The sequence below is a fragment of the Perca fluviatilis genome, chromosome 8 (genome assembly GCF_010015445.1).
Source record: "Perca fluviatilis chromosome 8, GENO_Pfluv_1.0, whole genome shotgun sequence".
Lineage (NCBI taxonomy): Eukaryota > Metazoa > Chordata > Actinopteri > Perciformes > Percidae > Perca > Perca fluviatilis.
In genome coordinates, this window is record NC_053119.1 from 5,475,550 (window position 1) to 5,487,122 (window position 11,573).

The 11,573-nt window shown below is 38.0% G+C and overlaps 1 protein-coding gene across 1 annotated transcript; it reads right to left on the reverse strand.

Moving 5' to 3' along the window:
• Positions 1–1,674: 1,674 nt before the first annotated feature.
• On the reverse strand, positions 1,675–7,984 carry faap24 (FA core complex associated protein 24). The gene is made up of 3 exons (XM_039808137.1): positions 7,644–7,984; positions 5,199–5,341; positions 1,675–2,554 (listed from the first exon to the last, which is right to left on the reverse strand). The coding sequence occupies exons 1-3, from the start codon at positions 7,744–7,746 to the stop codon at positions 2,204–2,206; spliced, it is 597 nt and encodes a 198-aa protein (XP_039664071.1). The 5' UTR covers positions 7,747–7,984; the 3' UTR covers positions 1,675–2,203.
• Positions 7,985–11,573: the final 3,589 nt, after the last annotated feature.

The window sequence follows — 11,573 nt, forward strand, 5'->3', positions numbered from 1 at the left end:
TACGTACGGATCCGTCTACTTCAGCGTCGCAAGCTAGCTAGCTAACTTCATTAGATTCGTAGGACACCAGGAGATAATGCCGGGGGTTTCAGATAAATGGGACAGCACAGAGTCCATTCAGACAGGTTTATCTGGACATTGTGAGTCCATGAAGAATACAGCGTGGTCTCTATCCAATAGTCACTCAGACTTAGCGCTGTGGAGTTCCGTCTCGGTCTGTTTCCAGCTAGCACGCTACGCTAACTTCATTTAGCATTCTTGGCTAACGGAGATGAGTCTGAGGTGAAACGTCCGGTAAATGTGCACAAAGTCCACTTAAACAATTGTATCCATACACACGGACTCAGGTGGTTCACTCCGGTTGAGCTACGTGACGGCAAGAGCAGGACTCACGGGGTGGGGGAAACGGTTTACAACAACGGGCAACAAGCCTCTGCAATCAGACTAGACACTTCAAGTTAGCCACGATGAGCACAGCTGCTTCCGGTGTTGTGCCGAAAACCGACTGCACGCCGCTAGAGGGCAATGTTGGTCATGTTGTCCTGATAGCCAAACCAGGAGTAAATAAAATGTTATTGTAAAAAAGTGACAATAGCTGTCCAATTTTTGAGCGGGGAAATATTTGTCACGAGTTTACACAGAAACAGATAGGACATAGATTACATACACACATTTATAGCCTGCCGAAATGTGACTGCCCCCACCCTTAACTCAGAACAGCAAAGTCTGACAATCACCCAATTTGCTTCTGGATTTCTTTTCGCCTATCTATTCTCCTGTAGATCAATTCATGTCGTTTATTGTTATCTCTGCTGAAAAAAAATATTGTCAAATATCTGAATATTGCTGATCTGCAAGCATTTTAAAATTGTTCTTATAATATTGTAACATTTTGAGAAAAAGAACGTTATAGCCTAATATTACAAGAATAAAAATCACAATACTTCAAGAAAAAAAAACACCTGCCATATAGTATGCTGTGCCTTACGTTACTGCTCTGCTGATATGGTAGTATCTGAGTCTGACAGACACAGACATCCCCGCTCCTTCAAAATAAGAATCAGAATAGGATTTATACCTCTGTGAATGTTCATTCTTACAGTTTAGTATGTTATTGCTGTATTATTGCTTATCTATTATCATGTAAGCAGCAATTTGATGTTAGTTTGATCTGTAACAGTTGTATTGCAGCACATCTGAATGCAGGACTTACACTTGTGTAGAATCTGTGTTCAGAGTACTTTTACTCAAGGAAAGGATCTAAATACTTCTCTATAATAACTGGTATTGTAACAATACAATTGGAAATGCTACATTATGTAATAACGCTTAATTTTGTAAGACCCTCACACTATTTAAAACTTAACTTTAAGGTTATTTGTTATATAACCATTATATCCTGCTGCACAAATCTGGTTTTTACTTTCTATAATTTTTGCTTTTTTGGTAAAATATTGGATAATTGTCACCCTTTGCTCCTCAAACATCCACTTATTTAATTGAGAACATGTGTAATAAACGTTTATGGGTGATACATCTCTTTGGTGGAACTGCTAACAAATCAGAGACATCTTGTCGTCTTTGCAAGAAAAAGCCACCGGTGAAATCGTAACGCTTTTTATACGTTTTTATAGTTTTTAAATGTTTCACACCGTAAAAGACAAAAAAGACAAATGTAGGTGTAATATTACTATATTTTTTCCTTCATTCACAAAATGTTATGTACGTATACTTTTAGTCCAAGCTAATAACAAAAGGACAGGGCTCATAAACACAATTAACACGCAATTAACACAATTAAAAAGGAAAATCTCAAACTGTACAAAAAGAAAATTGATGCTGTTATTGTGGAAACAATCATCGGTAAATAATTTAATAATTCAATAATTTATTGATCCCCAGTGGGGAAATTACAATTTACACTACACACAGGTCTGAAACACACACACACACACACACACACACACACACAGAGACCACCGATGGTCTAGCCCACTCACTGGGCTAGACCATCTGGGCTAGAGCACCTGGCAGTGCCCAAGAGGTGAACTGGCATCTCTCCAGCTACCAATCCACACTCTGTACTTTGGACCGTACTGGGACTTGAACCAGCAACCTTCCGGTTCCCAACCCAAGTCCCTACGGGCTGAGCTACTGCCGCCCCAAATATCGGCATTAAATCCGAAACCTTCCAGTCCAGCCTTCAGTTGCCAGCAGTAGTGGGCTTGTGGAAGAAGCTGTGGATTTGCTGAGCAGCAGCCTGACCCACGATGGGCTCCAGCTCAGCGGGGGGGGCGTTGCACAGCTCCTGGATGCTGGAGAATTGCTGCAGCAGGGCCAGAGCCTTGACCCTGCCGACCCCGGGGACATGCTGCACCATAGCCAGCACCAGCGGGTCCAACAGCCGGGACGAACTCCTCCTCCTGAAGGGGTTCTCTCGGTCCTCCCCGTGAACCTGGAGACCGTCAGAGCAGGTGGGACAATCAGCATCAGACAGCAGAGTGAACCAGGGCTGCACGATACGAGGAAAAGATCTCATTGCGATTATTTTTGACTGAAATTGCGATTGAGATCTTATTCATGATATTGGAGGGAAATGATGATTTTGTATCATTATTTTCCATTGAAAAATATTACAATTTAAAACATGACGATACTGTAGAGTGATCTTTGTGAGGATCTGTACCGAACAAAGATCACTCTATAATCATTTAAATTGCAATTTTTTCAATGAAAATGAAAATAATGATACAAAATCATCATTCCCTCCAATTGCAAGATGTTTTCTTTAATCTGTATGATAGGATTTGTTGGCCGGGACGTCTCCACAGCACCACAATACTCCATTGAGCATGTTTTAACACACATTTTGCCTTTATCAAATATTGCGCCTCTCGTGGCTGGGTTTGCTCAGTTGGTAGAGCAGGCGCACATATAGAGGTTTATTCCTTGACGCAGAAGGTCCAGGGTTCGAGTCTCTCTCTCTCTCTCTCTCTCTCTCTCTCTCTCTCATCCATTAAAGACGGAAAGGTCCAAAAAATAATCTTAAAAATAAATCAATATTGCGCCCCTCTGCCATTTGGATATTGCACTAGTCCATATTGAGATTTCTGAATGAATGAAATCTTTATTTTGAACGATTAAAAGAAATACACACACACACATATATACATATATATATATACATACACACACATATATATATATACACATATATATATATATATATACATATATATATACACACACACACACACACACAAACACACACTACACATTATATACACACACACATCATATCAAACATATACACACACATACACATACATACACAACAACACACACATAACATATATATACACACATATATACATATATACATATACATATATACAAAGACCACACACAACACAAAACAAACACAACAAACAACAACAAAAGAAACACAACAAAAAGCACAAAAAAAAAAAAAAAAGAGAGAAGAAGAAAGAACAGAAAAGAAAGAGAGAGAGAGAGACAGAGAAGAGAGAAAGAAAAAAATATAGAGAGAGAGAGAGAGAACAAGAAAGAGAGAGAGAAGAGAGAGAGAGGAGAGAGAGAGAGAGAGGAGAGAGAGTATATACGAGAGAGAGATAAAGAGAGAGAAAAAAAAGAGAAAGAGAGAGAAGAGAGAGAGAGAGAAAAAAGAGAGCAGAGAGAGAGAGAGAGACAAAGACAACAGAGGAGAGAGAGAAAGAGAGAAAAAAGAAGAGAGAGAGAGAGAGAGAGAGAGAGACACAAAGAGAGAGAGAGAGCAGCATATAAGGAAAAAAGAGGAGGAGACAGAGGATAGATAATACCATAGGAAAGAGGGAAAGGAAAGGAAAAGGAAATGGTAGTAGACACAGGTGGAAGGAAGGAAGAAACAAAAAAAAAAAAAGAGGAAATAGGGGGTACAGACAGAAAGGAAAAAACTAAACCCCCCCAAAAAAAAAACCCAAAAAAAAGGAAGAAGGAGCGAAGAAAGGAAATAAATATATAATGAAACAGAATAAATAAGAGAGGACATGGAGAATATGAAGAAGGAAAAGAGAAGAATGAAAGAATGGAGAGAAAAGGAAGACAGAGAAGAAGGAAACATGAAATAAGGAATAGAATAAAGGAGTATAAAAAAAAAAAAAAAAGAAAAATAGAAATGAAAGGAAAAATATAGAAAAAAAAGAAAGAGAATGGAGAGAAGAGAGGAAAGAAAGTAGAAAAGAGGAAATGGGAGAAAGGAAGGAGTGAAGAGTGGAAGGGAAGAAGAATATACAAAAGCAGGGGGAAAGGTGAGGAAGGAAGGATTCATTCTGCCACATGCATGTTTAACATTAAAACATGATTTATAAAACCATTCAAACAACTATTTTTATAGCTTGGTATTCTATGCAAAAAAAGGTATGTATATAAAGGCTTTAGTCCGCCCTACACGTTACTGTAGGCCTAGTTTAATATGCAACATTTTATACAATATATGTAGTAGGGGTGGGAATCACCAGAGGCCTTACGATACGATATCATCACAATACTTATGTCACGATACGATATTATTGCGATTTCAAACATATTGCAATATTCTGCAATATATTGCAATTCATAAACTTTTTTCCAACTTCAAATTTTTCCCAATTTCAAATGATGTCCCCAAAAGGAAACTTTGTCAACATCTGTTTCATCTAAAAAGATACATTTCTCTGTTTGTTCATCTCACTTCAATTGTACTGCTGAAAAATGGGATTGTCAAGCAGACAAACTGACCAACACATATATAATAAAAGACCGATACTTGGTGTCTGTGTATCGATACAGTATTGCGATACTATGCTGTATCGATTTTTTCCCCCCACCCCTAATATGTAGTAGGAGGTCCCTGCTCCGTCTCTCTTCCAGTTAAGGGGTCATGGCTTAAAAAACGTTGAAGACCCCTGCTCTAAAACACCTTCTGTAAACCAACTGTACACTACTGTCTATACTGAACTATATGTCTTGTCCTGTCTATGCACCACCTGTCTATACTTTGTAAATCGCATTGCACTTTTCTGCTCTTCTGGTTGGACACAAACTGCATTTCATGGTCTTTGTACTTGTTCTCTGCACAGTGACAATACAGTTGAATCTAAACAACACAGGGAGGCTTGAAGCAAAAGTGCCTTGTCTGTCGTCTCGTTGATCAAACTTACATTTCTGTAGCGAACCAGTTTCCTCTTGTAGCCGTTTCCTGCTACGATGTCGCACTCGGACACGTACAGGATGCAGCTCTTGTTGGGCAGGTGGAAATCTGCCACACCGAGCTCGTTCTCAAAGAGGATTTTCACACCACCACCTAGAGCACAAGTAGAGCTCGTTCATGAGTGCATTTTCTTCACATTGAGACCGCAAAATTCCTAATCTTTGAGCAACGAGGAAGACAAAAACACCTCATTTTTGCTGTGACATGGTGCTATGCATTTGAAACTTATAAATATTTCTTTGAGAGCAAATAAAGATAAAAAAACACCACATACTAGAAGTCACATAAAGCCCACATTAAAAAGTGTAAAGTGCATTGTGTAACCAAAGAAATAAAAGGGGTGCTATTACATCACACATAAGTGTTAATTATAAACATTGTCTGGCCACACACAAACAACAACAGCGTTGGGAAGAAATAATGATCTTCTTACACTATCGATTCATCTAAAAGAATTGTAATCTTGATAAATCTTTTGGTTCATAAATTATCAAATAGAAGAAAAATAAATGCACAATTAGTTTAATATAATTTAAGACGACAGTGTGTCCAAACCTTTGACTGGTACTTTAACCCTTGTGTTGTCTTCCCGTTGACCATGCAACTTGTTTTTGTTTTTTCAACCTTTTGTTGTTCTTTTGACACTTGGCACTTTTCCCGATGTTTTTGTAAGTTCATTTCCATTTTTTTTGTAAGAATTTGACGTTTTTGTCAGGGATTTTTAAATGTTTGTTAATTTTTTTCAGCGATTTTTTTTTTCATGTTTTGTCGATCTTTTTTCCCAATTTTTTAAAGCTTTTTCCAACATTTTTGTCACTTATTTTCATAAAATTTTCATTTTTTTCCTTCCAAATGCTATAAAATTAAATAAAACACCCAGATTCAATAACAGTAGTGCACTGATCATTTATTTTACTTAATGGTTAGTAATGGTTGTATGGAACCATCCACGTTAGTTTCTTGGACAATTTGGTTGAAAGAAACCCAAATTTCTGATATGGAAACTTTTAAAAAATGGGTAAAATTAGACCTCGAGGACACCAGGAGGTTGGGTTAAGTCAGCAGTGAATTTTAGCAGATTTTGCTTAAAGATCAAAATAGTTACGACGTTATTTCTGACTAATCAGTTAATCAGTTAGCTACAGTGGCTGCTGCCTGTACTCAGTCAGTAGTGTTGAAAAGAATATTCACGAAATGCAACAGTAAAAGGGGCGGTATTTTGAAACTGTCCATTGCATCCACCCAACAAATCAAACTTTAAAGAAATATAAATCTCAACTTTCTGAATCCTGAATATTTTGTGGTGTTTTCACATTCACAAATTTGTTTTGTGAATGTTTTGATGTCAGATTGTTCTGGATTGATGTGATGGATGTATTTCGTGTGGCTCTAGGATAAAATTACAAAGTAGAGACATTATTTTTTTACTATGAAGGAAATGATTTGGATAAATGCCATGTTTTCATTTTGAATCTTTTAAATTTTATTTGGGAAATTTTATATCCATAAATGTAAAATGGTCTGAAAGAAAACCGAATATTCACCGATTTAAAAATGACATGAAATTATATTTTGAAACTTTAGAAGGACTGACAATGCCTCTTTAATGTAAATTTTCATGCATCCCATTTTTCATGTATGTATGTATGTATGTATGTATGTATGTATTTAATGTTTTCAACCTTCATGTTGTGTTAGGGTCAAATTTGACCAGTTTTCAAAGTTTCTATATCAGAAATGTGTTTCTTTAATTGAATTTTGGGTATTTTATTTCAATTTATAGAATCTCTTTTCTTCCTAGACCACATATGTGATAATGTGCTGCTAATAAGAATAATAAAATGGTTTCAAAACAGTATTCTTACTAAACTTTGACATCTGTTGAAGTATGTGATAATCCATCAACAAATGTTCCTCTGATTTTAACTATTAGTTTAAATAATTCATAGCTAAAAGGTGTAACACAGAATTGGGTGATAATACTTTTTAAAACAGACCAGGTTAATTTTGACCCAGGAGGGTTAATGTGTTTGTGTATCTGTACTTGCATAATAAAGTTTTTTGAAGACAAAAACAAAAAAAAATTTAAAAGGGAAAGGGGCGGTTAGTAGCGTGCAGGGATTATTGAAGTTTACATTTTTAGGCAATTATAAATTGATGACATGTCAGCCGAATTGAAAAGTGGAAGGATTTGACACAGAAAAGGTGTACAGTCATATTCTACACGGCTTGTTAGTCGGCAAACAAACTTACAAATCGATATTTTTGAATGGCGTTTGGCACAAGTTTGTTGTGTCCATTTAAAAAAAGAATAACGACAAAGACGTTAGTTTACGTAACATGCTCCTATAGGTTATCATTTTGGGCAGTTTTAATAAAAAAAACAATTAATTACCTTTTAAGCTTTGAATAAGGGAAGAGTTTCTCCATTTCTCGCTGGCAATAACATGTCCGTAAGGAGGAACCGCATTCAGCACAGCAGGCGCCTTATTCTCCATAATATAGAAACACGGAACAGCTTCACCGACTTATTGTGGTCCAATATCAACTTGAACTCTCTCGGGATAGAGACATAATCGTACGTGTGCAGACCATGGATGTATAACAATGATGTCGACTAACTGAAAACACTAAGATTAGCTTTTTTTTGTTCGGTTTTGTTGCCTCCAAACGTCCAATATGGTCCAAATCTTTTCTTCGTCTGCATATTGTCGGTGTGTGTGATGAGCAGATGCCTCTTTGTCGCCCCCTGCAGGACAAGAGGGAACGCACAACAAGCTCATAATCCTTGTATTAGCTTGTGCACATTTCCATAATACGTGTTTTAAAAGTAGGAATTAAGACCGTTTAGCTAAAATAGTTTATTTAGTAAACGTGATAATGTGTTTACATTGACTGATGATCATGTGATCAAAACAGAACGCCAACTTACTTTTAATAAAGATGTATACATTAAAGCAGTGGTTCTCAAACTTTTTTCAATAATTTTCCCCCTTTTTAATTGTCTTTTTTAAGCCAAGTACCCCCCCCCCCCCCAACCAGTGCTAATCATTTTTGGTAGAAAAGAAAATGTCTATATAAAGAGGAACAGTACAGTACAGTCAGCGATAGATTTACTAAACAGCAGCCTTCGACCTAAAAAAAATGAGACAAAAACAAAAGACAAAACCTTGGAAAAAAGACGGTAGAAAGAAGGAAGGAAGTAAATCAGGAATAGGTCGAAAATAGTATAAAAAAAATTCAAAAACAGTTACATCACTTCGAGAAAAGCGAGTTACTTGTAAAAAGTAGAAGGACGGTAGAGGGAAGGAAGGCGAGAATAGGTCCAAAGAAGGCGACACAAATGTCACATTTTGGGTAGGAAAAAAAAAAAAGTCTACATAAAATCAATTTCAATTCAATTCAAGTCAATTTTATTTATAGTATCAATTCATAACAAGAGTTATCTTAAGACACGTTACAGATAGAGTAGGTCTAGATCACACTCTATAATTTACAAAGACACAATCATTTCGGTAATTCCCCCAAGAACAAGCATTTAGTGCGACAAGACCCAGGCTCTTATAGGCGGTGTCTGACGGTGCCAGTTGGGGGGAAGGAGGAACAATGTTCTGGACTTGTAACTATTAAACATTTTATTAAATATCTCCCGTACCCCCTGCAGTCCTCCAAAGTACCCCTAGGGGGACACGTACCCCCATTTGAGAAACACTGCATTAAAGCTTACTGCCTAACTTTTAGATATAAATGAACGTCAGTTACATTCAAGCCAAATGAGTTGCTACAAAGCTAATTAAGGCTACCAGCTCCACACAACTCTCTCTGTAGTTCTCAGTAGGACTACAGTACAGGCCAAAAGTTTGGACACACCTTCTCATTCAATGTGTTTCCTTTATTTTCATGACTATTTACATTGTAGATTCTCACTGAAGGCATCAAAACTATGAATGAACACATATGGAATTATGTACTTAACAAAAAAGTGTGAAATAACTGAAAACATGTCTTATATTTTAGATTCTTCAAAGTAGCCACCCTTTGCTTTTTTTGATAACTCTGCAAACCCTTGGTGTTCTCTCAATGAGCTTCATGAGGTAGTCACCTGAAATGGTTTTACCTTCACAGGTGTGCTTTGTCAGGGTTAATTAGTGGAAGTTTTTCCCTTATTAATAAAAAAGCAAAGGGTGGCTACTTTGAGGAATCTAAAATATAAGACATGTTTTCAGTTATTTCACACTTTTTTACAAGTACATAATTCCATATGTGTTCATTCATAGTTTTGATGCCTTCAGTGAGAATCTACAATGTAAATAGTCATGAAAATAAAAAGGAAACACATTGAATGAGAAGGTGTGTCCAAACTTTTGGCCTGTACTGTATGTTCAGAAGATTGTGGCGTCCGGCGACTTTCCCGCGCAGAAATATAAGTGAAGATAATTGCCTCTTCTGAAGAGTCCATCATGTTTTTGTAATCCTCGGTGTCCCCAGAAGAAGAGTATGAGGGCGTGCCCTGACAGTACCTAGGTAAGGACTACTAGCCAGTCAGAAGCAGAGTATGAGGGCGTGCCCTGACAGTACCTAGGTAAGGACTACTAGCCAGTCAGAAGCAGAGTATGAGGGCGTGCCCTGACAGTAGCTAGGTAAGGACTACTAGCCAGTCAGAAGCAGAGTATGAGGGCGTGCCCTGACAGTAGCTAGGTAAGGACTACTAGCCAGTCAGAAGCAGAGTATGAGGGCGTGCCCTGACAGTAGCTAGGTAAGGACTACTAGCCAGTCAGAAGCAGAGTATGAGGGCGTGCCATGCTAGCAGCTAGGTGAGCATTATAACGTGTGTTACAAAGTGACCACATCTGTCTCTGAAGTAAAGGCTGGACTACAGTAGAGCTGTTTGGAGCAGTTGGTGAACAGTGTTTTCTGTTGGAGATGGTAAGTCCATTTGGGGGGGGACTTTGGACTTTTTCACTTTGAAAAACCTATAAAGTGCACAAAAAAAGATATACAACACAATAAAGGAAAGGGGAAAAAGCCAAAAAGCATAATATGAGCACTTTAAAACAAATGGGTGTACTTCAAAACACGCGCCTAAGACGCTTTCAGTGCGTTTGGGCCTTTTATTTAAGGAATAAGTCTTTAAAGAAGAAAAATGTGTGTGGGAATGTGTTTAGAATGCTATGACAGGTAGAATGTCATGATGTCACTGTCAAAGGAATCAGATCAAAGTAAAATAGTCCCGTATGATGTCAGTTCAGGAACAGTCCAGACCGTGGACCAATCAGCGCGACCTCGCTTTAACACAAACATCTCCTGACAGCAGTTGTTGGCAGTTGATTTGAATTGCAGCGATATTTTGGTCAAAATTGTTTATTTCTTTTTTCATATTTAGCCATAACTGTAACGTTTAAACTCGGAGGTCTGTTCTGTGTTGCTTGTCTAGCTCTTTGGATTATCCAAATCTAGACTTACTTGCGTTCACATGTACGGGATGAAAGAATTTTCTACCCTTTAGTTAATCGGAAACAAACATTGTGATTGTGATTGACGTTATAGGCCTGCTCCGAATTTATTTTCAGCTGTAAAACAACAGTTAGGAAGAGTAACACGATGTCTCAAGATTATTTCCACACCGACCGGGAGCTGACATTACCCAATGTCGGGACTGAGAATGACAGGGTGAAGGAGATACCTAAATTAGAGCTGGAAGAGGACAAGTTGTGTTTGATTGATACAAATAAAAATAGCACTGCTAAGTTGGTGGTTGAGTCTTGCGCGGCTCAACTTAAATGCCCAAAAAAGAAGGCTCAGCAAGACAAAGACGAGCTGATGCAGAAGGTGGCCCAACTTGAAGAAAATGACAAGATACTGCAGACAACGATAAAAAAACTAATGGCAGCAGTGCGGGATCATGAGGAAAGAGAGAACACTCTCAGGAAGCAGAATAAGACCATTAGCGATGAAATGGCCAGGTTTGAATCTCACACAGACACAGAGCAGGCAGAGAACGATCTTTTAAGGGCAGAAGTTCATGATCTGCAGAAAAAACTAAAAATCCTAACTAAGAAGAACCAGAGCCTGAGTGCTGAGGTGGCCCTCCTTGAATCTCTGAAAGGGAAACCTCAAGTAAAGATTGAACATCTGTCTGAAGATGAGGAAATCCGCCTGCAGAAGCTGACTAATGAGGAATATCTGACAGAGATCAGGACACTGAGGCTAGCACTGCATGTTTCTCAGGGAAACAAAGTCTTTCTGAATGAGCAGAACGAGAGCATCACCAAGAAGCGAGCTCCACTAGCTTCACAGGCTAAGACCAGCAGCTGGTGGCGTCGCT

Bases quoted from the DNA above. Each gene is read 5' to 3' on its own strand.
- faap24 (XM_039808137.1), bottom strand. From the start codon at position 7,746: ATGGAGAATAAGGCGCCTGCTGTGCTGAATGCGGTTCCTCCTTACGGA. The intron at 5,342-7,643 runs GTAATTAATTGT...CTTGTGCTCTAG, and splicing joins CCTTATTCAAAGCTTAAAAG to GTGGTGGTGTGAAAATCCTC. The intron at 2,555-5,198 runs GTAAGTTTGATC...TCGCAATTTCAG, and splicing joins AACTGGTTCGCTACAGAAAT to TCAAAAATAATCGCAATGAG.